Below are 26,202 nucleotides of genomic sequence, written 5' to 3' on the forward strand. Positions count from 1 at the left end.
TCAATTGAAGTTGCAGGTTGTGAGATGGTGGAGGTGGAGATGGAGGTGGAGATGGAGGTTGAGGGGAAGAATTGGAGGAAAGTAGAGGGTCGGAGAGAAAGCCGAGATGAGACCCGCCATGCACATCAGATCAAAAATCAAATCATAACCAAAAATCTTGTCGATTATCAAATGCAACTCATGTCTCGCATGCTATCCACAGGAAGATCTAGCCATCAACAACCGTATCGCAAACCATGCGGAACCCCAAGCGCCGTGACATGTGCAGATGCAAGCCCATCATCTCATTGCGAAGGATGCGGGAATCCAAGCAGAAAAAAAAAGCAGCAATGCAGTAATGCAGCAGCAACAAAAGAAATTGAATGATCGCAGATGTTTTCCAATCCGTCATTACACATGTCCTCCTTGATCCCCTCCAGTAAAAAAAAAGAAAAAATAAACCACACACAAATAGTCCCGTTCCCGGCACTCCTCGGCCTGGTCCCTCGCAAGTCCATGAAACGCACAAACAAACCACCCTAAGCAGGACATAGAAGAGAGAGAGAGAGAGAGAGAGAGAGAGAGAGAGAGAGAGCATTAGCAGGCACGTCGTAACCAACGTAGAATGTAATGTAGAGCATGACACAAGGAAAAGGGAATGTCTGTAGAAACTTATAATCGGCCGGGTCGACGGTTAACCGACGACACTGCGGAAGCTGAGCGCCTCGAGAAACCCCCCGAGGTCTTCCTTCTGCACCTCGACCACGCAGTGCTCGAAGCTGTCGATGCGGACGCGCGCGCTGGTTTCTTGCACAACCTCCTGGAACGCGATGCCGAACCGGTTCCGCAGGAGGTGCTTGTTGCTGCTCACGTCCTGCTCGTCCTCGGATTCGGACTCGGACTCTGACGATGATTCTTCTGTTTCATCCTCTTCCTCGTCATCGTCCTCATCCCTTTCCGCGCGTTCAGCGGCGCGTCTGGCTCGACGCTGCTCCTTCTCTTTCCTCTTCGCATCCTTGGCTTCTTTCTTCTTCCGTCGCTCTTCCCGACGTTTGGCCAAAGCGGCGAAGTCGACCACTCCACCGCCTCCGCCAGTGCCCACGACCACGTAGAGGCCTCGATCCTCGTCCAGCCCAGCAAGAACCAGAGGGGTGCCAAGGGCGCGTCGGCGGCCGATCTTGACAGTCTCGCCTCGTTCCCTTTCTTGTACCCGAATGGCCTCGGCGACCCACAGGGCGAGCTTGGTCAATGCCCCTGGGTTGGTGAATAGCTTCACATCAGGGCCGTCTTTCACCACGGCGATGCGGAATGCTCGCAGATGGCGGATCTGATGCTTGGCAAGCAGAGAGGTACCCGTGCGAAGGATAGCTCGGTGGAGGTGCTGAGCAAGAGGTAGCGAGGCTTGGAGAAGCGTCGGCGATTCTGATGTCAGCGACAGGGCGTCATATGCGCTCCAGAACCGGGGAAGGAGATGGGCCAGGTCGGATTCGGTCGATCCATCGGCACTCGCGTCCAGTGCAGGCCTTGACGCGCGTTTCGCGTCCCACATCCCATGGGCTTCCTCGGGCCCTACCTCCAGGATTGCGCCGATGATGACGCCCACGTCGGTGGCAGAGAGACAGGCCTTCCAGCCCCAGCAACGGACAAACCCCCAGCCCTCGCGAGAGGCAGCATGCCCCGACGCTTCGGCGGGGACAAGTCCGTCCAGCCCGTACATAGGCGCGTACTTCAGGAGGCGTTGTCGCAACACTCGCTTCAGCTCCATGTCCATGTGGGTATAGTTTTGGTGGCTCTGGTTCAGACTGATGCCCATCTTCGCCAGCAGTTTGTGTAGTCGCTTTCGTCCGTTCTCCGTCCAGACATGCAGCCTCGAGGCCAGGTACGGGCTGTGAAGCATGCTGTCATAAAGCGACCAATGTCGTACAAGGATGAAACGAGGTTCAGGGGAGAGACGGATGGACTTGTCTGTCGGAGACCGCGCAGTCGTCTGGATGATGCCGTTGATTTCCCCGCGTATGTCACGATCTCGTTCGTAAGGATCAGGCGGATTCAATCGCAGGACCTCATCTCGTAGGATCTGCCGTATTCGCTCTCCTCGCTCTCCGCCCCAACCGGCCGACCCCCCATACTCCAGCGCGTTGGACACGCCCACTCCAGACATCGTACGACCACTCAGTTCCAAGCTCGCGACGCCCACAATGGCCAGCCACAGTAGATCGTTGTCTTCCCGACCGAGCTCAGAGGCAAGCGAATACACCAGCGATGCGATCGGCTCCGAGTATGACGTCCCAGAGGAATAGTATCGCTGCAGGACCGCCTCATGCTTCCTCTTCATTTTCAACAAGCGTTTTCGTAGCGTCCTCGCGGAGGGGGGTTTGGGCTGGAGGGGCGACGGTGAATCCGATGTTGGCGTGACCGATCGCGAGGAGTTGGAGGAATCATGCGCGGTCCTCCGCGGACGCGACGGCGAGGAGATAATATAAGACCCCTGCAAGACAGATTAGCACCAACAACACCATCCATCGAGTCAAACCCACCGAGTCACTCCTCCTCCGCTGACGGGGCGGCCCATCCTCGTCCTCCGACTCATCCTCGTCATCCTGTCGCGACCACGACTTGCGCTTCTTCGAATCCGAACTCGACGGATGATCCGCGTCCTCCTCACCCTCACTCTCCTCCTCCTCCTCCTCATCCTCCTCACCCCCCTCATCCACCTCCGGCATAGCCAACAACTCACAGTACGCCTCCCTCTCCCTGGCCATGTCTTCCTCGACATCCCCATCATCAAACACCACAATGCCGCCATTCCCCGACGCATAAGCGCCAGTCAAACAGCCTCTCTCGACGCCGCGCATTTTCCTCCTCCCATTGCCATTCCCCATCCCAAGCCCATTCACCCCGTCACCCTCCCCCGCCGGCCTCCCCTCGCCCCCGAACACATTCGCCAAGTTCCACGGCCTCCTCGCATCAAACACCCAGACCTCCACGCCACCCATATCCTCCTCCTCCTCGCCGTCCTCCCCCTCCCCACTCAGACACAGTATCTCGCTCAGATCCACCAGCCCGCCCACACCCAGACAGATGACCACGCCGCCGCTGCCGCCGTTCGTCGTGCGCATCGGCTTCACCAGCTCCTCCCCCGCGCGAGCCAGATCGCCATACCCCGCCACCGGCTGGATCTTGTGCGGGATGTAGTCGCGTTTCAGCAGCGCGGTGAGGATTCGGCACGCGCAGAGCGCATCGGGTTCCAGGGCCACGAGGATCAGGACTGGCGGCGAGAGCGGGTGGTGCGTGCGGAGGAGTTGTTGGTAGAGGTGCGCGATCAGTTGGCGTGGGAGATACATCGTTGACGCCGACGCCGCGTGGGTGGTGGGTGAGTGGGTGGGTTGGAACGCGGCCGTCCCCCCGAGAGAGGAATGGGATGGTGATTTGTGGTTCGCGCGTAGGTAGATAGTAGGGTATATGTATTGGTAAAGGTATCGGTATAGGTCGGTAGGTAGGTAGGTAGTTATAATTCTCGATCTTCAGTCCGTCCGTCAATCTGCTCGCACGAGTAGAGTAGCGCGGTATAGCGTGGTGGTGGTGGTGTAGACGCGGGTACGGTAGGTTCGGTAGGGTAAGTAATGATAGGGACGAGCGTAAGTCTGCACCCAGGGCCCTATTTTTTTTTCTCAAAAGCAAACAGACAAACAAGAGACCCTCTTACTCTATACAATCAAAAGAATAAGACACTAGCGACTCTAGAGCCCAGGATGGCTCAATCCATTGTGGAACGAGAGAAAGAAAGAGGGGGGGGGGGGAATGTTATGATGGGAATTGGCAAAAGGACCAGCAGAGGAAGGAAGGACTGACTACTGCCCTCCAGCCAGCCCGGTCCCGTTCCGTGCAAGTAATCACCAACCGGGCGCGCGCTTCTCCAGCCCGACGCGTCTGGCACGTGCGGAGGCCGCCCGCCAAGCCCGCCTCCTTCACTCGGTTCACTTGGTATGTTCCGGGTTTGGTTTCTATGGGGTTGGCATGGCATGGGAAAGGGTACGAGGAAGGGTGTTTCCCTCAGGGGGGTTGTGTAACATGTTCAGGCTGGGAGGGGGGGGTTCAGAGAGGGAGGTAATTAATTGTGTCACTGCTAATGGTCGCATTTGTCAAGAATCGGCTGGATTAGATGCTCTATACGTACAGGCCAGAATTGATAGAGAAAAAGTATAATAAAAGAAAAAGAAAAAAAAAAAGAGAAAAAAAAATTAAGGCTGAAGAAGCTGACACCTGAAACGCCATCCCTGCGCTATCCTGTAAATACGTACAGAGTCTAGGTGCTGTGCTCTATGACACGTCTAGCCAACTGCGAAAACACCCGGCAACAGAAAGATACAAGTCACAAACCAGAATCAAGCCGAGGGCCCGCCCAACATCGACCCCGTCAGCCAGACAGCCGCGCAGACACCCAGCACAGAAGCCCCAATGAACCGCTTCTCCCAGGTAGATTCCTCGGACATCTTCGCCGGCCCGACCTTCGTCCTGACCGTGTAATGCGGGGACGATTCCTGAGCTTGACCCCGGTGATGGTCCTCCTGCACCAGCGACCCGTTCTGCCCGGCGAGATATTCCTGGTCTCGCGTGCGCCATTTATCCACCAGCCGGGCAATCTCGATCAGGTCCTCCATCAATGAGCCCGGGTCGGTCATATTGGCACTCTCGACTTCGACGTTCTGCACATTCCCGAAGAAATCCACCACCGTGCGGAGACGGCCCTCCTGCTCGCCGCCAGGGAACAGGTCCCACCGCACCCCGGGCTGGGAATGGATCTTGGACTCGTCGTACGAGTCGAACAGGTCGCCCAGCGTCAGCTTCGAGTTCGCACTCGTCACCTGCGTCTCCAGAAACTCCAGCACATAGTATGTCCACCGGTCGATGACCGCCACGCCGACGTCGTTATCCGCATGGTGCGAGTAGGACGACTGGTCCAGCGCGCTGGAGCCGGTCGCGATGATGTTGGGCGAGTAGAAATGCGTGTACATGGTGTTGGCCTGGCAGGTGTCGATCATGAACAGGAGCTCGTGGTAGCGCTTCTTCTCCCACATCTGGCCGAAGGCGTCTGCCAGATCCCACGCCCCGATCTCCTCGGAGTCTTGGAACTTCAGGAACTGGTCGCCTCCGTGGCCGGTCATGTAGACTAGCACGTTGCTCCCGGCGTCGGAGCCCAGGCGCTTGCTGCGCGGCACGTCTTCGTCCAGCCGGTCGGTCAGGAGGCGGATGAAGTTCTCCACCGTCACCTCGTAGCCTCGGTAGTCCACTTCGATGTTGTCGCCGTAGAGGTCGACCGCGCGGTCGGCGTTGCTGTACACGGTGCCCGGGAAGGCGTTGCGCGGATTGCACGCCATGTCGTCCGGGAGCATCAGGATGATCTGCGAGTCGGGGATGCCCAACCGCTTGACGGTGCGGTATAAGGAGAGGACATTGGCGAGGTGGCGGTAGTTGAACCAGAATCGGGAGGTCGAGACCAGCACGGCCCAGTTGGAGGTGTGTTCGGCGGAGACGGGGACGGTCAGGAGGAGCAGGAGAAGGGGGAGGACTCGGAGGAGTCCTACGATTGCAGTCGACATGGCAGGGGAGGGCGTTAGACCATTATTCTTGTAGGCAGACGCAGCCAGTCGAGCATGATGCGATGGCGATGATCGGTCATCCGCCGCTCCTGAGGCAGAAAGGCGGAGACGTGGAGGGGCGCTAGCCGCGTTGGGAGTAGTCCGGATCCGCGTCGGTGACGTATTGTTACGGGTATTGATCTGTCCGTCCCTTTCGATTTCTGTTCTCCTCCAGATGAGTCGACTTTCTGATCTACAACAATGCATGTCGGAATCATGACACCAGTCTGCTTCTACTCAATATGTTGTGGTGGAGGGGTACACAAAACGACGAGGGGAAGAACCCCTCCCAGGGACAAAGGAACCTTAAAGCACCGAGTGTAACCAACATGTGGGGTTGAATCCCCGAAGATCACGACAAGAACTGTTTAAGACCAGGTGTCGAGACACAATGGGCTATCTACCATACTAGGTCGGACTATTAGTGTCCTGACCAACAGACATGGGGGGTTAGTGCACAGCCTTGTACTAACTACTAACCAGCAAGGCTCAACACAGACCACATACAAGACATCCATGCGAAACCAACAACCACCACCACAGCCACCACCACCAACATGTACCCCCCCTCGCTATCCGAGTCTCAAGGCCTATGGCTCGCCTCGCAAATCCAAGACTGGGAGCTCAACCACGGCACCATGCTAAAGCGCATCCACACGCAAACAGCACACAACGTGCTTTGTTATCCCGTCGCCGCGACGATGTTCCCCACGCTGTTCCCGCGAGTCCAGTTCGACCGGGCCCGGGAGCTGCAGAGCATCTACAACGAACTGTACTGTGTCCTCGCGACAGAAGAGCAGTGGATATACGATAACATCAAAGACCTGTTCCCCGTTGATCCCTTCGCCGCAGCCCTGTGGGAGATCCACGAGAAAGTCAAGGCAAATGGGGGATACGTGCAAGATATCTCGGCTGGGATCTTTCGCTCGGACTACATGCTGCAGGGCGAGGGGGTGGAGATGGGCGGGGATGAGAGCTTCGATCCCAGATCGGATCTCGAGCTGAAACAAGTTGAGTTCAATACCATCGCGTGTGCTGGGGGGTGTCACGCGAACAAAGTGGTCGATATGCATCGACATCTTGCCCGGACAGGCGCGTACAATTCCCTAACTGACGATAACCTCATCAATCTGCCTGTCCTCCCCCCCAACAACAACATCCACTCCCTAGCTACATCCCTAGCACAAGCCCATGAGGTCTACGGCCCGCCCAAGAGCAATACAACAGAAACAGCTATCCTCTTCGTCGTGCAACCCAACAACTTCAACGTAGCCGACGAACGACCCATCGAATACGCGCTCTGGGACAGCAACATCCCCGCCTACCGAGTGGAATGGGGCAACGACGTACTCAAACACACCTCCCTAAGCGCCACCAAGGAACTCCTCTTCCACCCCCCCTGGCAAACATCCGCCAAACCAGTCGAAATCTCCGTAATCTACTACCGCGCCGGCCACGAGCCCCACGAATACGACCAGACGGGCCAAGACCTCCGATTCCGCCTGGAACAGTCTCGCGCCATCAAATGCCCTTCCATACTCGCCCACATCCTCACCTTCAAGAAAATCCAACAATCCCTCGCCGTCCCCGGCGTTGTCGAGCAATTCCTCCCCGCTGACAAAGTAGCCGCTGTACGAAAAACCTTCGTCCCCATGTATCCCCTGGATACCTCAGAGACAGGCCTGCACGCCCGCAGTCTAGCCACCGATCCTGACCGGTCGGAGAACTATATCCTGAAGCCCTCGCTGGAAGGCGGAGGCCATAATGTCTTCGGGGCTGATATCCCGGCCTTTCTGGCCACCGTTCCGCCGGAGGCCTGGAGCGCGTATGTGCTCATGCAGCGGATTGCGTCGCCTCTTGTGGGGAATATGCTGAAGTCGTCGCAGGGGATTGAGGAGGCGGCGGCGGTGGTTTCGGAGTTGGGCGTTTTTGGGGCGTGTCTTTGGAGGTGTACGCGGGCTGGGGAGGGGGAGGTTTTGCGGAATGAGACTGTGGGGTGGTCGTTGAAAACGAAGTTTGCGGATGTGGATGAGATGAGTGTCGTGAAGGGGTTTGGGTGTTTTGATACGCCGCTGTTGTGTTGACAGAGTTGGGTTTTGGGGTTGATGTGGTTGATGTGGAGGATCCATGGGCTTGGATGAGATATGGGTTATCTTACTTATAGACGAATGAAATGAATGAAATGAATGAAATCAATGTGAATAACTTTGGTTTACATAACTCCTTCTCATTAACTACCCAGGGCAGTTTCCATACATGTTTCAAACCATATCCTAAGTAAAAATTGGGGAAGAGACAAGTAAGCCCCCCCTTAATTCCCCTCCCGACGGCCCCATGACTCCTCGCCTTACACTTACTCCTTATAAATATCCTCATCACTACACCAAAATCAAAATCAAGTCAGCCAAACCCACCCCATCCCCATTCCTATCCCCAAAGAAACAAAAGAAAGAAAGAAATAAAGAAAGAAAGAAAGAAAGAAAGAAAGAAAGAGAGAAAAACTTACAACTCCCCCATCCCCATGTCCATCCCCTCCCTCCCCTCCGCCCCCCCATCAACCCAAACACTCACACTCATCGCCCGCACCACAAAATCCCCATAGCCATATTTATCAATAACCACCGTCCGGGGAGCAGTGCACCACCCCAGAATATCCGTCCAGTGTTCATGCGCGTGGCGTCGACCAACGTACATCCGCTTTTTGGCGGGGCCGGCGTTGCTCATTATGCAGGCGAGGCCGGAGGGGTGGGTGCGATTACCGTGGCGGGTGAAGCCTGTTTGTTTATTCATTTTGCGGGGGGTTGGGTTAGTTGGGATGGGATGGATGGATGTGTGTGTGGGTGTGTGTAAGTGGGAATATGGGTGTATAGGTATATAGGCATATAGACATATATAGTATGTGGGGGTAGAGGGGGGGGAGAGGGGGAATTCTAACCTATGCAGTTCGGCTTGTCAAAGTAGTCTTGTTGCAGGCCGTAGGCGTATAGCTTGCGGGCGCGTGTGAGACGGGGAAGTGTGCCGCCGCAGGAGGGCGTCATGGGGTGTTTGACGTCGGAGGTGAGGCCGTAGAGGTCGCCGTAGAAGATACATGGTTGGCCGTGTTCGCGGAGGAGGATCAGAGCGTAGGCGAGGGGTTTGAAGAAGGGGGTTATTGGGCCTTTTGGGGGGGAGCAGTGGTGGTGGTGGTTAGGAATTGCATTGCATTGGGGTGGGAGATTTGAGAGGGATGAGTGGTATGTACCTCGAGGGATTGGCCTGGTTGCTTTGCGGGGGTTTAGTATTGGGAAGGGGGGTAGGAATCTGTCGGGGGGATTTGACTTACGGTGTCGTGGTTGGTGACGAATGTCTTCTGGGGTTAGTGATCGGAGTCGAATGTTGGGAGGGAGGGAGGGATGTGCTTACGACGGCATGCTCTGGTTTCTTTTGGACCAAGGTGTCGTGGAAGATGGTTCGGAGGTCCGCGCGTCGTGTCTGCGAGATGCTGGAGAAGCATCCAACCAGGGGGGCGTCGAACAGGGACAGCTTGTACTCCATCTGCTCTAGATATTCGAGCAGAGGCTTGGTCTCACCCTTCCAATATTCGCCCACTATGAAATAGTCTGGCCCCATCGTCGCGCGAACATGATCGATGAACTCCTTCTGGAAACCAGCCGAGTAGTGCTTGACGGCATCGAGCCTCATCCCACGGAGAGGCAATTGGGCGTTGATCCACAGTCCCCAGTTCAGCACGTCGTTGCGTACCTCTTCGCTAGACCAGTCGAGATTCGCGAACATGAGGTAGTCGTAATTCCCGTTCTCGGAGGACACATCCCTGGCCCAATCGTGTCCTTGGGTTTTGTAGATGCCCTTCCTTTGACGCACTTGGTCCCAATCAATACCGTTGAAGTGGTGCGAGTGATACTTCATCGAGCTGTACCGGTCACCACGTCCGGGGAAGTTGAACCCCACCCAGCCCTCTACTTCTTCTGGAGAAGATATCTCCACGTTACGGTCTGGTGATAGAGGTCAGCAACCATGTCGGATTTAGCATGATCGAGCCCGCCCTACCCTGGGGGTCAACCCTGACAGCCGGGAAGCGTTCTGTGAAATCAGCCCCGGCTTTGTGGTTGAGGACCGCATCCCAGTAGATCCCCATCCCAAGATCTTGCGCGTGGGCTACAAGAGACTGCAGCTCCTCTTTGGTGCCCCATTTGGTAGCCCGCGATCCTTTCTGGTCGAATTCTCCCAGGTCATACAGGTCGTAGACATCATAGCCATTGCCGCACGGGCTCATGGCTTTACTTCCGGGAGGAATCCAGATGTTGTCGATGCCGATGTCTTTGAACCCAGGTAGGGCGCGTTGCAGACGACGCCAATGGCCCTGGTCGGCGGGTACATGCCACTCAAAGGCCTGCAGCATCAACACATTGTCGGGAGCGTCCCATGATGGGAGCTGATCCAACTTGTCGGCTTCTTCTGCTCGGAGTAATCGCGTAAGCTGGAATACTACTGCGCATGCGACAGCTTGGGGAATTGCAAGGGGCTAACCTTCGATCTGTCGCCATAACCGCCGCTCTCGCCTCTTTCTTGGAAAGCAACACGAGAGAAGAGATGACATGGAGGGTTTTGCAGGCCAAGCTTTCAATCTTGCCGAAGAATTCAAAGAGGTGCCAGGACTGGACAGAAGTAAATCTTCCGACTGAGGGATATTATTAGAAGAACGCGCGTTCCGACGGTTGATTTGGATTGAAGATGTATCATTTCTCTAGCCTGTGCAACACGTCATATTGCCGATTCTAAGATGAGTATATAGGAGGTTTCGGCGAAGCCCTATGTCTCCAGGGCTGTCCAGAGGTATTCTATATAGATTGCGGTTTGGCCTGCAAGGAAGTCAAGGAAGTCGACCGTACCCCTGATGTGCCGTCTGTTTTCTTTGGGCAACCCCTTGGGTTTTATACCAGAGAACCAGGGGACCCGTGAAGTGATATGTAGAGCCCAGATCCCTTTGATCGCCAGATATTGAACAGACAGACACAAGTAGGAATCCGATGATGCTGCTGGATGTATCTACCAGTCGCATCGCTGCCAACCGACCAGATCGACCAGATCGCCGTCGGCTTCCCGTTCACCGAAAGGAGAAATTGCGCCAATCAGACGGCGCGCAGAGCGGCTTGGCGGCATCCCAGGGTTGGCGCTGCGATTCGCCGAACCAAGCAAACACCAACTCTGTCGCGATGATTCGGAACATGAAGGGCGATGATATCGATGGCGACAGCACACGGCATTTAGCCGACCATCACCCAGCAGGCTCATGTGAAGCCAACACCGACCTCGCCTTGGGAGTGGTCGAGGCAGGTGTCTGCCTGAGGCGTCACCGGTCGCATCCTCGGTCGCATCCTTGGCACGGAACGGAGGCCTCGGCAGTCCAACCTGCTTGCTACACGGAGTACTGTCCTGAGACATCAAATGCTGGCTTTCATTTCAAGAATGATGTAGGCGCTGTCCTCGCCTTAGATATGTTGATAGCGGATTGGAAACTGCGCCATTTCCCCTCTCAAGGGTCCCGAATCCGCCCGGTGACCGGACCCTATCCCGGGACCGACAGCAGTAGACCACTAACTATCTAGTCAGTAGGCGTCCGGAGGAAATGGTCAACAGTGCAGATGACCGATCCTCCAGGCATCACGAATCCGCCCCTAGCCTTGACATCGACAACACAGCCGGATATCCCAGTGTCCAGGAGTTCCGGCACTCCGTGACGCTGTGGCTGGTTGACCGGGCGATCGGAGTTAACGGTGGCAAGGAGAAGCGGCCACATTGGCCGCGAAAAGTTTTCGGGTTCGGGTGCCGCTAGTGCCAAAGAGAAAGCAGGGCCGCCCATCCCTTTCAAAGCCAGTCCTTTTCTTCCCATCCCAATCTCTGCAAAGCTTCAATCGCTTCCCTCTCTCCTCCCCCCCCCCCCCCTCCCCCCAATCTCCACACTCTCCTCTCCTCTCCTCTCGGTTTCTATTCCTTCTTCATCTCCTATCACATACACAATGGCCGCCAACGCTAAGGTGGAGGCGCCTGCCGCCCCCGCTGCTCCCCAGCTCTCCGGCCTCCAGCTGTACTCCAGATTCGCCTTCGCTGGTGCTGTCTGCTGCTCCGTCACCCACGGTGCTCTCACTCCCGTCGATGTGTAAGTCGGATCATCATGCCGCCTGTGTCGCTACTCGAACGCGCCCTGTTCCGCCCTCGTGCGCGCTCGATTGCCGCTACCCATCGACTCTCTCAAGCCCGTGCTGACGTGCCTTTCGTCTCCAGCGTCAAGACCAGAATCCAGCTTGACCCCGTCACCTACAACCGTGGTATGATCGGTGGCTTCAAGCAGGTCATTGCCAACGAGGGTGCTGGCGCTCTCCTCACTGGTCTCGGCCCCACTGCCGCCGGTTACTTCCTCCAGGGTGCCTTCAAGTTCGGTGGTTACGAGTTCTTCAAGCAGCAGTGGATCAACCAGCTTGGTCTCGAGACTGCCTCCAACAACCGCACCGCCATCTACCTTGCCTCTTCCGCCGCCGCCGAGTTCTTCGCTGATATCGCTCTCTGCCCCCTTGAGGCTACCCGTATCCGTCTCGTCTCCCAGCCTACCTTCGCTACCGGTCTCGTCAGCGGTTTCGGCAAGATCCTCAAGACTGAGGGTGTCGGTGCTTTCTACTCTGGTTTCGGTCCCATTCTCTTCAAGCAGTAAGTGTCCTCGGCCACGCAGACCGCGCGCCCCCCTCCCCCGGCTAATCTGTTCCCGCAGGGTCCCCTACACTATGTCCAAGTTCGTCGTCTTCGAGAAGGCTGCTGAGGCTATCTACGGCTTCGTCGACAAGGAGACTGCCAGCGACGGTACCAAGACTGCTATCAACCTCGGCTCTGGTCTCATTGCTGGTTTCGCTGCTGCCCTTGTTTCCCAGCCTGCGGACACCATGCTGTCCAAGATCAACAAGACGCCAGGTGAGCCCGGCGAGGGCACTATCTCCCGTTTGGTCAAGATCGGCAAGGAACTCGGCCTCAAGGGCTCCTACGCCGGTATCGGCGCCCGTCTCTTCATGGTCGGTACCCTGACGGCGGGCCAGTTCGCCATCTACGGTGACATCAAGCGTTTGTTGGGAGCCACAGGCGGCGTGGAAATCTCCAAATAAGCGCCGAGAGTGACTTCATTTGGTGTATTATAATGCTCACTAGATTTGCGTATACCGTTTCCAATAGATTTTCCTGTTAGAAGGAAGAGTCTGATACTATGTGCCGTGATTTAGACCGAGCAAAAGAATGATATCCTTGTTCTCAATCTTAATCCTTTGTCCCTGTGGGGTTCGTGTAAAAGGCCATGTTCTGGCAGCTACTACTACTAGTATTGGCGCGAAAATCGATACCCTTAAGTTGTTCGGTTGCAGTCCTTTGTTCTACCGCGCAAATAACTGTTCACTTCAGGGTCTTCGTATATGATATATATACGCGTAGTACTTTATAAGAAGATGCGTGGCTAGACCACCGGGCGATGCCCAATTATTCTGTCCAGTCACGCGTACAGCAAGAATAAACCACGCATAAGAAGACCCAAGTTACCCCCCCCCCAAAACACTACGCACTCGTCAAGACGGGAAAGGCCATCGTCCTCTACAGCTCTTCCATGTACTAGTTATATCTTAGCTGATGCCTCGGCAAAAGGTACATTGAGCACAACTAAGTCTCTTCGCATCCACGATAATAACAATCACATAGTACATACACTTTTCATGCTATCTATCTACCACCACCTGCCCCGATCTCGGCCTCCCCCGTCTCACCCCCAATTTATTACCCTTTTTTTTTATAGTCAGTCCCTCTTAACCCCCACCATCCCCCCATTCCTCAACCCCACAAACACAACCACCAACACCGTCGCCGCACTCGCAAACACCGTCCAGAACGCCCCCCGGTACCCCTTCATCAGTGCCTGCCTCTCGTCCAGCCCCGCGGATGGGGACGTGGATGTGGACGTGGACGCGTTCGCGTGCTCCGTGATCGACGCCGCAATCGCCGCCGTGACCGCCAGTCCAACCGAGTTCCCGAACTGCGCGACCTCGTTGAAGACGCCGCCCGCCAGGGACTGGATGTCTGGGGGGAAGGCGTCGGAGATGACGAGGTTGGAGACGGTGAAGAGGACTTTTTTTTTTTTTCAGCAGAGTATTTATTTGATTGGGATTGCGTGGGTTTGCGGGAAGAGAAAGGAAAGCAAACGAAAGGAAAGGAAAGAAAAGCAAACGAAAGGAAAGGAAAGCAAAGGAAAGGAAAGGAAAGGAAAGGAAAGGAAAGGGGGAAAGTACCATCCGGGTTCATGGGCGAGAGGAATAACGCCCAGAAAGGCGCGAGCCAGAAACTCTCGTCGATGCGTACGGTGGCCATCAGGATCGGAGCGATCAGGGTGATTAGCGCGGAGACGGTGGCGAGGATTTGGATGCGGACGCGTGCGATCAGGATCGCGGTTATGATGTTCACGGATACGCCCATGATGACGTGCGGGAGGAAGCGGAGGGAGCTTTGGAGGGCGGAGAGGCCTTGGATGTTTTGGAAGCTGGGGGAGGGGGGAGGGTGAGTGGTTAGGGTTAGGGCAGTGAAGTGAGGTGAGGGTTGGGTTTGGTGAGTGGGTATCTTGATGGAAGGGGGTTGTTGACTTACTATAGGGTGGCAAAGTACTCGAGGCTGTTCAGCGAGGCCCAGCAGAAGAAGACCGAGATGCAGATGGAGGTGAACGAGGGGTTTCGCCAGAGCTTGTTGGGGATCAGGGCTGGTCGGGAGTGTTTTGTCTGGTGGTGGATCCAGAAGGGGAACGCGACGAGGAGGGAGATGGAGAGCACGAGCAGGACGATGTTCTGCGCCTCGCCGATGTTGCGGTACGACGAGGTCGTCATCGCGAGCACATACATCAGAAGACCGAGGCCGACGCTGATGAGCACCGCACCCAGCCAGTCGACTTCCTCGATCAGACGGCGCTTCCGGCTTTTGCTGGACACGGTGGGAATCGACGGAAGCGACCAGATCGAGGCCATCGACAGGCCGAAATTGATGATCGCCATCATATAGTATGCCCATCTCCATCCCACGGTGTCCGTGAAGATGCCCCCGAGGACCAGACCGAGGGCATAGCCGAGAGGCTGGCCCATCCCGTTCATCGCGAACGCCGTGTTCCTCCATGGCCCCCGGGGGAAGGTGTGGGTGATCAGCCCGACGGCCGTGGGCAGACACATGGAGATAGCGATGCCCAGAAAGGTCCTGAACAGAATCATCTGGAGGCCCGTCCGCGACAGTCCGATTGCGAGGGTGAGGACGACATACAGGAAACTCCCAGTTACCCACAGCAGCTTGGCGCCGATGATATCGGCCACGGCCCCAAATATCAACAGCAGGCAGCCTGCCGCGAGGGCGTAAACGGCAGCGGGCCACAGGATCAGGCCGTCGGGTATGCCGATATCTTGTGCGATTCGGGGGAGGGCGGCGATGAGAATGCCCGAGCCCATCGTGTTCAGGAAGCTGACTCCGGCTAGGGTGACGATCACCGTGACACCCTTGGCTGTCGATACTGCGCGGATGGGTGGTTCCGAGGAACCGTTGTCTTCGCCTGAGAGTCTGAGGATTATGGGAGGTTCATCTTGCTCTTCGAAGCTGTGATGGGTTTCGAGAACGATGGTCTCCGTCCCCGTTCGCTGTCCCTGGAACGATGCGCGTTGTTCGACCGCGAACGAGCTGGGGTCTTTAGAGCGACTGCTTGTGGACGCCATTTTGAGCAGGAAAGATGCCTCAGACGAAGGCGTTGCTGATGGATGTCGCAACTGTCGACTCTGTGGGCCATTCTCGGTGGTATATTTAACTCGTGTCGATTATCAACCGATGATCGGTAATGTCGAGATGTCAGCTTTCGACCGCCGCGGAACAAACCCGTTCTCGACTGGGAATATGTCAGCGCCAACCACTACCTAACCAAGGCATCTTTTGGCATGTAAGCTTCCTTGGCGCAGCTTTATCTTATCGGAAGCAAGATTACTGGTCGATCGAGGAGTATGTCAGACGGCGACACTGGTTGGTTGATACGTGTAGGGCTAATTTGCTGGCTGTTTGTGATTGGCATAGAAGATATAGGCGGAGCTGCTGTCTTAGGGCTTCGGACAGATACACTGACTCGCTATCGTCATCAAACTGAACAGACTGGTACAACGTTGCCTTACAGCTGGAAGACGTTGCATGTTCTACATTCAGACAGAAATGCAGAATGGTATATGATGTCTTTGGACTAGGCTGCATGCTTTTTTGGCAGTTGTCTTATTCCATCCGGTTCGCACTATTTGTTCCCGGTTCACTACTTATATCCAGTGACTCTGATCCATACCTTCCAGATATTGATATCACATGGCTGCATCTTCAAGTTCATACCATCGTCTGGGCTGGCTTGAGTCTATCTGTTTGCTTCTCCCCATTCACTTCTCACCTTCTACACGATTCCACCTACACACCGCACTCCCACCCCTCGAAGTGAATATCATCATGTTGCCTTTGTTTCAGGCTTCATGTCTTTGTTCCCCTCTAGGCAACCGATCCAGGGATGAGGATAGCTTCAAGCATTCACTATACATCTTAATAACTCTCGCCTATATAAAGGTCCTCCTCGCCCCCGATCCCTCCTCTCTCTCTCTCCCTCTCTCTCCCCCTCTCTCTCTCCCCATCCTGCATCATCTTCCTGCGCGTGGATCGTTGACTCTCATCTTCAACCATCGAGATCGATCGAGTATCGTTCCTGCACTCCCACAAAGCCACCTTCCCAATATCTCTGAGATCTCCAATCCTTCAGCTTCAAAAGCCCGATCCTCTCAGGCCCGAGCGGGTCTTCTCGCTCTTCAAATCCACCTCCACATACCCACCTCATCATCACCTCCCTCTCCACCGTTCAAAGCAGACCACCAGCTCCCGCGCGAGCTCCAATCGATCTCCCACCTCAGAGACATCCGCAAGCCCCATTCCACTAGATCAAGCCATCAGAAATAGTATCCAACCTAGGAATCATGAACAAACTCCCAGTTGAACTGGCGTTGATGGTCGGGGAGTCTCTCAGAAAGCAAGAGGACGTACTCTCGCTGATGAAAACAAGCCACCGCTTCCATAGCCTCCTTGAGCCCACCCTCTTCTCCCACCCGATCAGTATCCGTACATTCGCAGCTCGACACCTCCCCCTAGTCAAAAGCCTCTGGCTGTGCCCCCATCTCGCCCGACGCGTCCAATCCCTCTGGATCCACGTCGGCCAGCCCCAGGCGAGCTCAGTCCGCTACGCCCCCCTACTCTACCGGGGCCGACTGAACGAATTCATCGAAAAGGTGACCACCACGCTGACCACGGCCGACGAATACCGCAGCCGGGCGACCTGGACCAAAAAGCTGAGATCTCTCTGCCCCGAAGCCTGGCTCGCCGCCATGGTGGTGCCGCTCACCAACCTCAAATACCTGACGTTCGGCGGCGGCGCAGAGAACCCCTATTTCCTGCAACTCATGCAGAAGGCCGCGCTGCGCCGCCGTCCGTTCCACGAGGACCCTCCGTTCCGGCGTCTGGAGAAAGTCGTCGCGGTGCGGTATGACTGCGATGACGAGATCGAGTCGCACGCGCTGGCCCCGTTCTTCTATTTCCCCGCCGTGCGCTCCATCGCCGGACGCCAGATCCACGAGTCCCCCAGCGTGGAGTTCGATACCTCCCTGGTCCGGCATGCCTCGCGGCCGGTGACCCGCATCGAGGCCCTCGAGGTCAACGAGTGCCGTGGTCTTTCGCACTGGTTGCACGCGTGCGACAAGCTCGAGTATGTCCATGTCGAGGTGTCCGGGGCTTCGGACGAGTATGTGCCGTTCAATGGGACGGAGTTCTATAATACCCTCTTGCCGTCGAAGCGGACTCTCAAGTATCTTCATCTGGAGTATGACACGTTGTTTCAGGTCGAGTTGAATATCGATCACGACTTGGCACTGGAGGATAACCTCCCCTTTGGCACTATGAAGGAGTTCACCGCGCTGGAGGTCCTCTGTGTTCGGCATGCTCATCTGCAGGGCTTCGTGGAGGAGATTGATGATGACGACGAGGAGGCGTTGATCAACAAGCTGCCGAGCTCGTTGAGGAGTCTGATGATTTATGATGTGGTGGATCATTATTATCCGGAGCTGTTGGCGGGGCTGCTGTCTGTCGTGGAGAATACAGAGTCGTTCCCCAATCTGGAGACTCTCATCCTCTGTCGCAGGGATAAGGATACTTTTATGGCCAGGGCCGTGAAGCGCGCCTGTGAGAAACGCGGCATGCAGTTTGAAGTTAGGTTTTTGTAGTTGCTGGGTGGATGGGATGTTTGGGGATTTTTAGTGTGTTGTTGTTGTTGTTGGGTTGTTTTCGGTTGACGCGGTGGAAAGAAGGAAATTGGATCTTTATCGTTGGAAGGAATGGTTTGGTGTTAAAGAAAGGCTCTGTGTGTTGAATGATGCTCTGGTTTGAACAGTTGCTTTGGCTTTGCTGTTGACGGAATGGAATGCTTTTCTTGAACCAAATCGAGACAAAGAATGTATCCTGGCAAAAGGATGTATGTACCGGATTGGAGACTACCATCTCTACTCTCTACTCCCTATCACTACTACTTACATTAGTATCAGTCTGAACAACCCAACCCCCTCCCCTCCAACCCACACACATCTAATACCCCCCCCCCAGTAAATAATCCACACTTATCCTCTTGTAGTGTAGACAAACCTCGTGTCCTGTACAACCCCATCCATCCGTCCTTGTCAGCAAAGCCCGTCCGTGTCCTCCAACCCCCGTATGTGTCCCACCGTCGAAGCAACCGGGTTGGCTAGAGAGAGTTTTCAAGCTGAGCTTGTTGTCTGCACGATGATGAAGGTTCTGACACTGACACTGACACTGACGCCCTTTTGCCATCTAGCGTCCTGGCCAATCTTGTTTCGGGTTGTGCGGGGTTCGCGTGAAATAGGTGGCTGGAAATGGTATTTCTTTCCTGTGGCCGGGGGTTGCTTGGTTTGCTTGGATGGGGAGAGTTGGGTTGGGTGGGATGTTAGGGTTAGGGGTGATCTTTGCTCGTCCAGTTTAGATATCATCCCCAATGGGAGGGGGAGATTGAGGGAGTTTTGTATGACTTCATCCCAGTCTTTCGGATGTTTTGGATCTTAACTACCCTGCTAACTACCATGTTATGTCGTGACGGGGATGGTGCAACTTAGTCTGGGGTGTAGTTGGACGATGCAGGCAGGGCACGCTGAGAGAGAAACGAGCATATATACTACCCCCGCTTGTCTCCATCAGGGCCCTATTCCATGGCCCTATTCCATCGAACTCATTTATTCGTCCATCCAAGTCTTTCGTCAACTGCGTGTAAACCTCAACCCCCTCCTCCCAAACTAGACAGCTCATACATTCCCTCCCCACAAACACAACGACCACCAAAATGGACCCCTCAACCCCCCGCCCCCTCAAACACGCCTTCGACGCCGTCACCGCCGGCGCCCCAGCCCGCGAACACACGACCTTCCACTTCCTCGCCTCCTCCATCCCCGGCTTCGAAGCCTCCCACACCCTCGACCCCCAGGAACACAAAGTCCCCTGGAAGACCGCCTTTCCGGCGTCGCTGCAGTCCAAGCACTGGGCAGCAGCCGAAGAGTCCGCCCGCGAGCTCATGCAGGCCATCCTCGCCGCGAAGGCTGCAGACGAGCAGGGCGTTCTGCCCCGCGAGTGGCACGCGGATACCGACGAGGCCAGCAAGAAGGAGATCGAGCTGGTCGATACGGCGGTCGCGGCCCCGATTAATATGTTTCCGGCGGCGAGCGAGGAGCGCATGCGGATTATGGCGAAGGCGAATTTGTTGATTTTTATGCACGATGGTGTGTATTGTTATTCTTTCCGGGGTGGTGGGATACTGAGATAGTGTGGCTGATGTGGCTGATGGTGTAGATGTTATCGAGTCGCATATTTCGGATGTGGTGAGTGAGTCACTGTCCTGTTGAGTGTAGAGAAAGAGAGTTGATGATTTGTCTCAGGGAAACACGATCATCGACGACGCCCTGGCCGACTGGAACACCGACGCAAGCGTCCCAGACGACTGGCGGAACCAGCTATTCCGCAGCCTCGTCCGCGAGGCCGTGGCAAGCGACGCCCAGAACGGCCGCGAGCTGGTCGAGGGCATGCTGACCTGGGTGCGACACACGCGCTCCAAGCCCATGCGCGAACTGGCCTTTGACTCGTGGGACGAGTATCTGCAGTATCGCGCGGGCGACTCTGCAGTCGAGTACGCATCCATCCATCCATCCATCCATCCATCCGCGTAGTATAAAAAGGCACAAGAGAACAAATCTAACAACCCCTTCCCTTCGCCCTGTATTGTAGGTTCTGCACCGCTGCAGTCAAATTCACCTGCGACGTCAAGATCACCCCGGAGGAAATGAAACCCCTCGAGCATCTGCACAAGCTCTGGATCGCGCATTTCGCCCTGACGAACGACCTCCACTCCTACCATAAGGAGATCCTGGAGACACAGGAGTCCGGCACTGCGCTGGTCAACGGCATCGCCGTCCTGCAGCGCATCCTGCGTGTGTCCGCCCATGGCGCGCGACGTGTCCTGCGTGAGATCTTGAATGATGTCGAGCATCAGATTGATCGGGAGTATGCGGCTTTGCAGGCTGCCGGGCTAAATGAGCAGCAGGAGCGGATGGTTCGCGGCATGATTGTTTGTCTGGCGGGGAATGCGTTGCATTCGGCGACTACGTATCGGTATGCGAGGGCTGTTCCGGGGTCGGAGAGGAAGGATTGATTGATCGTTGATGAGATGGGTTGAGAGGGTGGGTTTGTTGTTTGTTGTTTGGTTGTGAGGTAGGGCTTAACATGTCATGTCGGACCTTGATTCAACATCAAGTGTCTTTGGGTGGACGGTCTTGTTTTCTGGGCTGTTTTCAGTGGAATATTATTACTATTATTGGCTTGCTTAATTTTGAATAAGACACAGCTGTCTGGGTCGTTTGTTGGGAGTATTGAGCGGGAGTTCTCCCTTTGTCTCAGTGGTCTCCTGTTGTCATCCTTGCAGCAAGGCCCATTCCAAAACCACCCGACAAGAAAAAAACACCGGACATCAGTCTTACGGTGTTTAAAATCTCACCAAGAGCCAGGTTCGACCCAACGTGACCACAAAGAAAACATGATGCCTTCTAGGTTTGCAGATCATCCGGCATCAGAAGACTCTAACAAGAGATAGAGAAATCACTCTCACCGATATTCATATCCTCGATACGAGTCAGTGCAAAACAAAGATCAACAGACCGTTGAAACTCCGTAGAAAGGATTGATCTCCAAGAGGCACTTTACTAACCATCTAACACCCCCTCCAACCAGACAGACAGACAGACAGACACCAACCCCCTCGGCAAAGTGGCTGGCAGGCTGCAAATCCGGATCCTTTGGACCGTCAGCCCAGCTTATCTGCACTCTGCAGAGTGCAGGCTCATATGACCGTGCCTGTGGCCTGTGCTTTTCCCGCTAGGCATCCATCATTGGCCCGCATCGCCCAGCCATCCGAAGTTTCATCGTCGGTTCTGATGCGACGACAGTCCAGAGATTCGTGGACCGATCGGGGCAGCAGGATTCGACTGCTAACGGTTTGACCAGACCGACCATCCATCCTTCCTGCCATTGACCGCCGCGGATAGAAATTCGAGACCCTGTGGCCCGGGGTGTTGGCCCCTATTCGGATCCTTTGCGAGGTGGGGTGGTCTTTGCTCTGTCTGATCCGACCTTAATGCTCCGTGTTATTATGTTTCTTCACCCATTCCCTGTGACTGATCTAATCAATTCGACCGACTAATAGTCAGTAGGCATGGCTTGGCGCCTAGGACTAGTCTATCTAGTCTGTCCTTAGTATAGTAGTCAGTTAGTCAGGCAGGCTTGCTCCACTAGTCGGTCGGACTCAGTCTTTTTCAGCTGGGTTGCCAGATTCATGAGCTCTCGAAAGCTGACTGGATGAGGGGGGAAGCAAAGAGGTCAGGCACACACGTGCGGAATGTTTGCCTGCAGAAGCCCGTGGCGGAGCGATGCGAGGAAGCGAGGAAGCGAGGATCGACGAGGTGTTCGGCCGCAGACTAAAAGCCCACGCAGGAAATGAAGGACCCGCGACGGCCCCCCCCATTCGCCCAAACCCGCATTGCTGCCGCCCGTCAGCCTTCTTTCTATATTTGGCCTTCACTTCCCTCGGCCTGGACTCCGACTTTGTCTCTTCATCATGACTTCCCTGTAACTCCATCCTTCAACCGCAGTCATGAATATGCGGCATATCATCACCACTCGTTAGATCCGCAATCGTGATCATCGCTCCGTCCTCTCAGTCTTCACACTCAATCCAGATTAGCACCACCACAACAGATCGTCTGGTGTCTGTCGCACACGAACACCGCAATGTCGTATACAGTCCCCTCCACGGTCTCATTATCCACATACGGATGGGAGCCCACTCCCACGCCCTCCCACCAATCCTACATCCCGCCCCCCGTGTCGCAAGAAGAACAGACCGACGAAGAGACCGTGAGCGCATTGTGGAGATTCCTCGCGGCGTGTTCGTCGCATCTCGTGCTAGTGGGGTGTGTCCCCCCTCCTCCCCCACCATAACCATGAAGCAAAAAAAAAAAACAACCTCTAACCAAACTACAGATTCCTCGTCATGCCCATGGCATTTGGACTCGAAACCACAAATTCGCACATCGACAAGGTATCCACAACCATCGCCGCCTCCGTCCTAATAGCGATCGGATACACCCTCTCCCTCATGCTTGTCTGTTTCCAGCATCAAGAACAGCCATATCTTCTCCATTCTCTTTTCCTGTATGTGCCACCATCACCACCACCCAACCCTCCCCCAACCCTCCCCCAAACCCCCACATCTCCCTTTCTAACCCACAACACAAGACCATGCATAACAACCAACCTCCTCTCCCTCCTCAACCTCCTCCTCCACATCTTCACCCGCAACCTCCTCCCCCTCGGCTCCCTCGAAACCGCCAGCCTGAGTCTCCCCGCCGTCTTCACCATCCTCTACGCCATGGGCGCGCTCTGGACCTCCGTCACCGTCACCATCGAGCCCGCGGGCGTCCGTGACCGCGACCACGCAAGCCCGCTCCTCACCGAGGAGGAAATGCAGCGTCAGCAGCTGCAGCGGCTCTTGCTGGATCGGAAGTCCCGCAAGGGTCCGAGTCCGAGGATCGCCCAGAAGACGTTTTCCGTAAATGCCCCGGAGAGGATTAATCCGGGCAAGGGGTGGGATACGTTTACGCCGGATGGCAGGGATGAGGGGGGGCTCTGGCGGAGGTAAGGGGGTGGATGGATGTATCTATCTATCTATCTAGCTGATATCTATCCATGGTGGATTTGAATCCATAGTCCCCCCTCGTGAAGGAAACGAAATATCGGCTTGCTTAGTTTATATATATATACCCCTGTTCTAATTACGAATGATATCAAACCTGTCTGGATAGATACCCTAGTACGGAGTAGATGGGATATAGCTGAGTCGAGTCCTAGGAATTACATCTCGTACTTAGACTTAGTTGATTAAAAAACAGCTTATATTGTATGTACGTATGTATGTAGGTAAGTAACGAGGGAACATTCTCCACCTGCCGGTGGGGCTTGTGCAGACCCCGAACGCCTCGGACATTAACTAAGCTCATCCTACTGGATACTTACGGACGGAACCATGGTTGCACAGTTGGGTAAAACTTGAGCAGCTGGCTGTCTGTTCGGGCCACGACACGGGGTGGTACTAAACCGTATCCACACATATCGAAAATAATAAAGTTGGAATTCTGAACCCCCCAATGCAGATACTATAGATATTCTTCGGCTCCTGGGTAGAAGCAGGGCCAACGCCATCATTCTAATCCAGTAAATTCGGTCATGGGTGTTGCACGGAAACGGCGAGATAAGTAGATGCCTCTGCACATTCATTCTCTGCAGGATTGCGTCAAGGGTAGATAGAGCATGCGAGGCCCAAAGCAGGACATTGATTGCTGTAAGACCCGGAATACCCCGGATAGGTCCTCCTTCTGGCAATTGCAACACACCCCGAAAGATTAAGATCCTGTGGTGTGAGTATATGCAGCTTGGCGCAAGTCGGGCTGGGTTCTTCATCCCCAGCTTCTTAACGCGCTTTGTCATGATTATCATATGGGAAGTTGTCTGTTCTCTCCTTCTTCCGGTATAGGTATACAAGGACAGGTTTGTTCCCGCGGTGTTTATAAAGACTTTCTCCATCTCTAGCAGACATCTAGTTCATCGACTGCGACTGCCACGAGATCAAAAGTCCGTGCGAGAGATGAGATAATAATCGGAACGTCCTCGCTGGCATCGGTTAACGCGGAGTCCAAAGCCGGGTTGTAGAAATGGTATTTGATGGTTTGGGTGGGAATTCCGCTTTGTACGTATAGTAACTAACGGAGGGACCGCAAAACAGGCTTCCCTGATGTTCTGCAGGTGGTCGCTTCCCCCCCCCCCCCCCCTGATTCAAGTCATGAGAAGTGTTTACGCCATTCTCCATCCTAGCCAGAGATATAAATATGTCGCTGTATTCTCTCCATCCTTGCGAAGATGGAGATGTAGACTTCGCATCCATCACCGGATATAAGAATGCGAATATCTCGCCAAGTACTGTCGGGTTCATGACACTGGATTTCAAACTCGAATATGCACGATATCTTTGTCCAGAATAGATGAAAAGATATTCAAATACAGTGCATAATATAACATATGGGATGGATTAGGTCAAAGACCTGAGCGAGGGGTTCGGGCGTTTTTAGGAAGCCCTTAGTGGGAGTTCTCATTTTGCCTCGGCGGTCTTCTTGTCACATTAACTCTCTGATAAAGAGGGCTGGTCGGGTTGACTGCCGTTGTTGTGGTCTGGTGAGGGGATGATGGAGGAGGGATGGAGAGGAAGGTTGAGGTTGGGGAAGATATAATGGTTGAGATTAGCTTAGAGTGACTATGACTGGGGAAGGTCATGTTCATTGGATCCTTGAAGATCTTCACTGTCTTTTCCAGGAGATGATATTCAATACTACTGCTGGAATGAAATATCCGATTATACTAGCCATCCCATCAACAGTGAATACTACATTATCCGATATCTCAGGAAACATACCTTGACAAGTAAGATACATCCATAGCATAATTATTTTTACCCTCATATCGCATCAAAAACACCCACACCAATCCCATACAATATACACAGAATACAGCCCGCCCGAGAAAAAAAAAAAAAAAAAAAAAGCCCTAAGCCTTCCGCAAAAACGCAATCGAATCCAACTGCTTCGCCTCCCCCACACTCAGACTAATCTCCTTCAGCTCCTCCAACTCCCTCCGAATCTTCTCCACCTCCATCGAAATCATGCCATACGAATCCGCGCCCAACGGCACCCGGATCGGGATGCGTTCCCCGCGACTCACAAGGCGATACAACGCCCCGGCAACAGCCTCCGGCTCCGCCCACGAGCTCCGACTCTCCGGCCGGCTCTTATACCCCAGCAGCATATTCGTCGGATAGCTCGGATCCGCAGCATACGCGGGATGTCGCCCGTTGGCCATCATCTTCGCACTCGAAGTCGCATAATTCGTCTTGACGCCGCCGGGCTCGATGTTGCACAGGTGGACTGCCCAAATTAGTTAGCACCTGGGATCCCTCCTCAAACATGGAAATAATGATAGCAGCTTAGCAGCTGGCTGGCTTACTATTCCACTCCGCTGGCATCTCCTTCGCCACCGACTCCGTCCACCCCTCCATCGCAAACTTGCTCGCATGGTAAAACGCACTCCCCGGGAACCCAATGAACCCGCCCAGCGAACTGATATTCAGGATCACCCCGCCCCGCGCGCCACCGTTTCGGGAGTTTTCTTCTCGCATGATCCCCAGAACGGGTTTCGTGAGGTTCACCATCCCCCAGAAGTTCGTGTCGAAGAGGGCTCGCGATTCTTCGTCTGAGGCTACTTCGGTGTCGCCTTCCAGTGTGTATCCCGCGTTGTTGACCAAGACGTCGATTCGTCCGAACTGGGTGAGGGTGGCGGTGATGGCCGACTGGATGGAGGGGAGGGAGGTCACGTCCAGGCCGAGTTTGAGGATGTTAGGGCTGGTGGGGAGGGTTGAGAGGGAGGCTGGCTTGCGGGCGGTTGCGACGAGGCGGTGCGGTGTGCGTGCGAGGTGTTGGGAGAGGGAGTGGCCGATGCCCGAGGAGCAGCCGGTGACTGCAGTGGGTGGGTGGGTTTAGGTTAGGGTTGTGGTGGGTTGGATAACTAGGATAGGATGGGGGGTGGATGGTGTGTGGCTTACTGAACCAGACCGCGTCGGCGGGGAGGTGGTAGGGCTTTGTGTTGGAGGCGTCCATTGTGAGAGTTGCGCTTCGATGTATATTGTTTGAGGATGATCGATTGATTTCCTCGACAAAGAACAGACCGTCGGGTCTTTTTATATACGAGAAGACAGTCGGTTGGTGGCTTACTGGCACTCTCCATCCGTCAGCCACGGGGACTAAATCCGGCCCGTAGCTTA

General features: G+C 55.0%; 11 protein-coding genes across 11 annotated transcripts; 6 read left to right on the plus strand and 5 right to left on the minus strand.

The window, feature by feature from the left end:
- Positions 1–673: 673 nt before the first annotated feature.
- Positions 674–3,323, minus strand: BO70DRAFT_368667 (cell division control 45 family protein; the record flags this gene model as incomplete). The annotated part of the gene is made up of 2 exons (XM_025544637.1): positions 674–2,467; positions 2,517–3,323. The coding sequence occupies 2 exons, from the start codon at positions 3,321–3,323 to the stop codon at positions 674–676; spliced, it is 2,601 nt and encodes an 866-aa protein (XP_025402920.1).
- A 794-nt stretch (positions 3,324–4,117) lies between these two features.
- On the minus strand, positions 4,118–5,639 carry BO70DRAFT_359079 (GPI-anchor transamidase). Its single transcript, XM_025542454.1, has one exon. The coding sequence runs from the start codon at positions 5,577–5,579 to the stop codon at positions 4,365–4,367; it is 1,215 nt and encodes a 404-aa protein (XP_025402921.1). The 5' UTR covers positions 5,580–5,639; the 3' UTR covers positions 4,118–4,364.
- Positions 5,640–5,792: 153 nt separating this feature from the next.
- Positions 5,793–7,810, plus strand: BO70DRAFT_359080 (glutathione synthetase). The gene has a single exon (XM_025542455.1). The coding sequence runs from the start codon at positions 6,176–6,178 to the stop codon at positions 7,700–7,702; it is 1,527 nt and encodes a 508-aa protein (XP_025402922.1). The 5' UTR covers positions 5,793–6,175; the 3' UTR covers positions 7,703–7,810.
- A 310-nt stretch (positions 7,811–8,120) lies between these two features.
- Positions 8,121–10,215, minus strand: BO70DRAFT_393280 (alpha-amylase; the record flags this gene model as incomplete). The annotated part of the gene is made up of 6 exons (XM_025546351.1): positions 8,121–8,392; positions 8,554–8,775; positions 8,937–8,964; positions 9,021–9,610; positions 9,666–10,073; positions 10,146–10,215. 6 exons carry the CDS (start codon positions 10,213–10,215, stop codon positions 8,121–8,123), a joined length of 1,590 nt encoding a protein of 529 aa, XP_025402923.1.
- A 616-nt stretch (positions 10,216–10,831) lies between these two features.
- On the plus strand, positions 10,832–11,451 carry BO70DRAFT_393281 (uncharacterized protein; the record flags this gene model as incomplete). The annotated part of the gene is made up of 2 exons (XM_025546352.1): positions 10,832–11,157; positions 11,232–11,451. The coding sequence occupies 2 exons, from the start codon at positions 10,832–10,834 to the stop codon at positions 11,449–11,451; spliced, it is 546 nt and encodes a 181-aa protein (XP_025402924.1).
- Positions 11,452–11,635: 184 nt separating this feature from the next.
- On the plus strand, positions 11,636–12,792 carry BO70DRAFT_359081 (putative mitochondrial phosphate carrier protein (Mir1)). The gene is made up of 2 exons (XM_025542456.1): positions 11,636–12,320; positions 12,382–12,792. The coding sequence occupies exons 1-2, from the start codon at positions 11,791–11,793 to the stop codon at positions 12,764–12,766; spliced, it is 915 nt and encodes a 304-aa protein (XP_025402925.1). The 5' UTR covers positions 11,636–11,790; the 3' UTR covers positions 12,767–12,792.
- A 648-nt stretch (positions 12,793–13,440) lies between these two features.
- Positions 13,441–15,516, minus strand: BO70DRAFT_330334 (putative MFS transporter; the record flags this gene model as incomplete). The annotated part of the gene is made up of 3 exons (XM_025540826.1): positions 14,283–15,516; positions 13,931–14,178; positions 13,441–13,769 (listed from the first exon to the last, which is right to left on the minus strand). Exons 1-3 carry the CDS (start codon positions 15,380–15,382, stop codon positions 13,441–13,443), a joined length of 1,677 nt encoding a protein of 558 aa, XP_025402926.1. The 5' UTR covers positions 15,383–15,516.
- A 1,093-nt stretch (positions 15,517–16,609) lies between these two features.
- BO70DRAFT_415588 (uncharacterized protein) lies at positions 16,610–17,953 on the plus strand (the record flags this gene model as incomplete). The annotated part of the gene is made up of 1 exon (XM_025547377.1): positions 16,610–17,953. Exon 1 carries the CDS (start codon positions 16,658–16,660, stop codon positions 17,951–17,953), a length of 1,296 nt encoding a protein of 431 aa, XP_025402927.1. The 5' UTR covers positions 16,610–16,657.
- A 1,124-nt stretch (positions 17,954–19,077) lies between these two features.
- BO70DRAFT_426484 (terpene synthase family protein) lies at positions 19,078–20,436 on the plus strand (the record flags this gene model as incomplete). The annotated part of the gene is made up of 4 exons (XM_025547793.1): positions 19,078–19,510; positions 19,581–19,609; positions 19,667–19,914; positions 20,013–20,436. 4 exons carry the CDS (start codon positions 19,078–19,080, stop codon positions 20,434–20,436), a joined length of 1,134 nt encoding a protein of 377 aa, XP_025402928.1.
- Positions 20,437–21,775: 1,339 nt separating this feature from the next.
- On the plus strand, positions 21,776–23,129 carry BO70DRAFT_377286 (uncharacterized protein). Its single transcript, XM_025545181.1, has 3 exons — positions 21,776–22,249; positions 22,320–22,490; positions 22,575–23,129. The coding sequence occupies exons 1-3, from the start codon at positions 22,068–22,070 to the stop codon at positions 22,975–22,977; spliced, it is 756 nt and encodes a 251-aa protein (XP_025402929.1). The 5' UTR covers positions 21,776–22,067; the 3' UTR covers positions 22,978–23,129.
- A 1,779-nt stretch (positions 23,130–24,908) lies between these two features.
- Positions 24,909–26,096, minus strand: BO70DRAFT_359085 (SDR family oxidoreductase). Its single transcript, XM_025542457.1, has 3 exons — positions 25,984–26,096; positions 25,389–25,898; positions 24,909–25,309 (listed from the first exon to the last, which is right to left on the minus strand). The coding sequence occupies exons 1-3, from the start codon at positions 26,036–26,038 to the stop codon at positions 24,933–24,935; spliced, it is 942 nt and encodes a 313-aa protein (XP_025402930.1). The 5' UTR covers positions 26,039–26,096; the 3' UTR covers positions 24,909–24,932.
- Between the last annotated feature and the right edge of the window lie 106 nt (positions 26,097–26,202).

Source organism: Aspergillus heteromorphus, assembly GCF_003184545.1.
Source record: "Aspergillus heteromorphus CBS 117.55 chromosome Unknown BO70scaffold_3, whole genome shotgun sequence".
Classification (NCBI taxonomy): Eukaryota; Fungi; Ascomycota; class Eurotiomycetes; order Eurotiales; family Aspergillaceae; genus Aspergillus; species Aspergillus heteromorphus.

What these genes read in the sequence shown, in the direction of transcription:
- BO70DRAFT_359080 (XM_025542455.1), top strand. Translation starts at nt 6,176, where the DNA reads ATGTACCCCCCCTCGCTATCCGAGTCTCAAGGCCTATGGCTCGCCTCG.
- BO70DRAFT_359079 (XM_025542454.1), bottom strand. Translation starts at nt 5,579, where the DNA reads ATGTCGACTGCAATCGTAGGACTCCTCCGAGTCCTCCCCCTTCTCCTG.
- BO70DRAFT_377286 (XM_025545181.1), top strand. Translation starts at nt 22,068, where the DNA reads ATGTCGTATACAGTCCCCTCCACGGTCTCATTATCCACATACGGATGG. An exon ending in TCGCATCTCGTGCTAGTGGG is followed by an intron (nt 22,250 to 22,319) that starts GTGTGTCCCCCC and finishes ACCAAACTACAG; the next exon opens with ATTCCTCGTCATGCCCATGG. An exon ending in CTTCTCCATTCTCTTTTCCT is followed by an intron (nt 22,491 to 22,574) that starts GTATGTGCCACC and finishes CCACAACACAAG; the next exon opens with ACCATGCATAACAACCAACC.
- BO70DRAFT_359085 (XM_025542457.1), bottom strand. Translation starts at nt 26,038, where the DNA reads ATGGACGCCTCCAACACAAAGCCCTACCACCTCCCCGCCGACGCGGTC. An exon ending in CGCCGACGCGGTCTGGTTCA is followed by an intron (nt 25,899 to 25,983) that starts GTAAGCCACACA and finishes CACCCACTGCAG; the next exon opens with TCACCGGCTGCTCCTCGGGC. An exon ending in GATGCCAGCGGAGTGGAATA is followed by an intron (nt 25,310 to 25,388) that starts GTAAGCCAGCCA and finishes TAATTTGGGCAG; the next exon opens with TCCACCTGTGCAACATCGAG.
- BO70DRAFT_359081 (XM_025542456.1), top strand. Translation starts at nt 11,791, where the DNA reads ATGCCGCCTGTGTCGCTACTCGAACGCGCCCTGTTCCGCCCTCGTGCG. An exon ending in GGTCCCATTCTCTTCAAGCA is followed by an intron (nt 12,321 to 12,381) that starts GTAAGTGTCCTC and finishes CTGTTCCCGCAG; the next exon opens with GGTCCCCTACACTATGTCCA.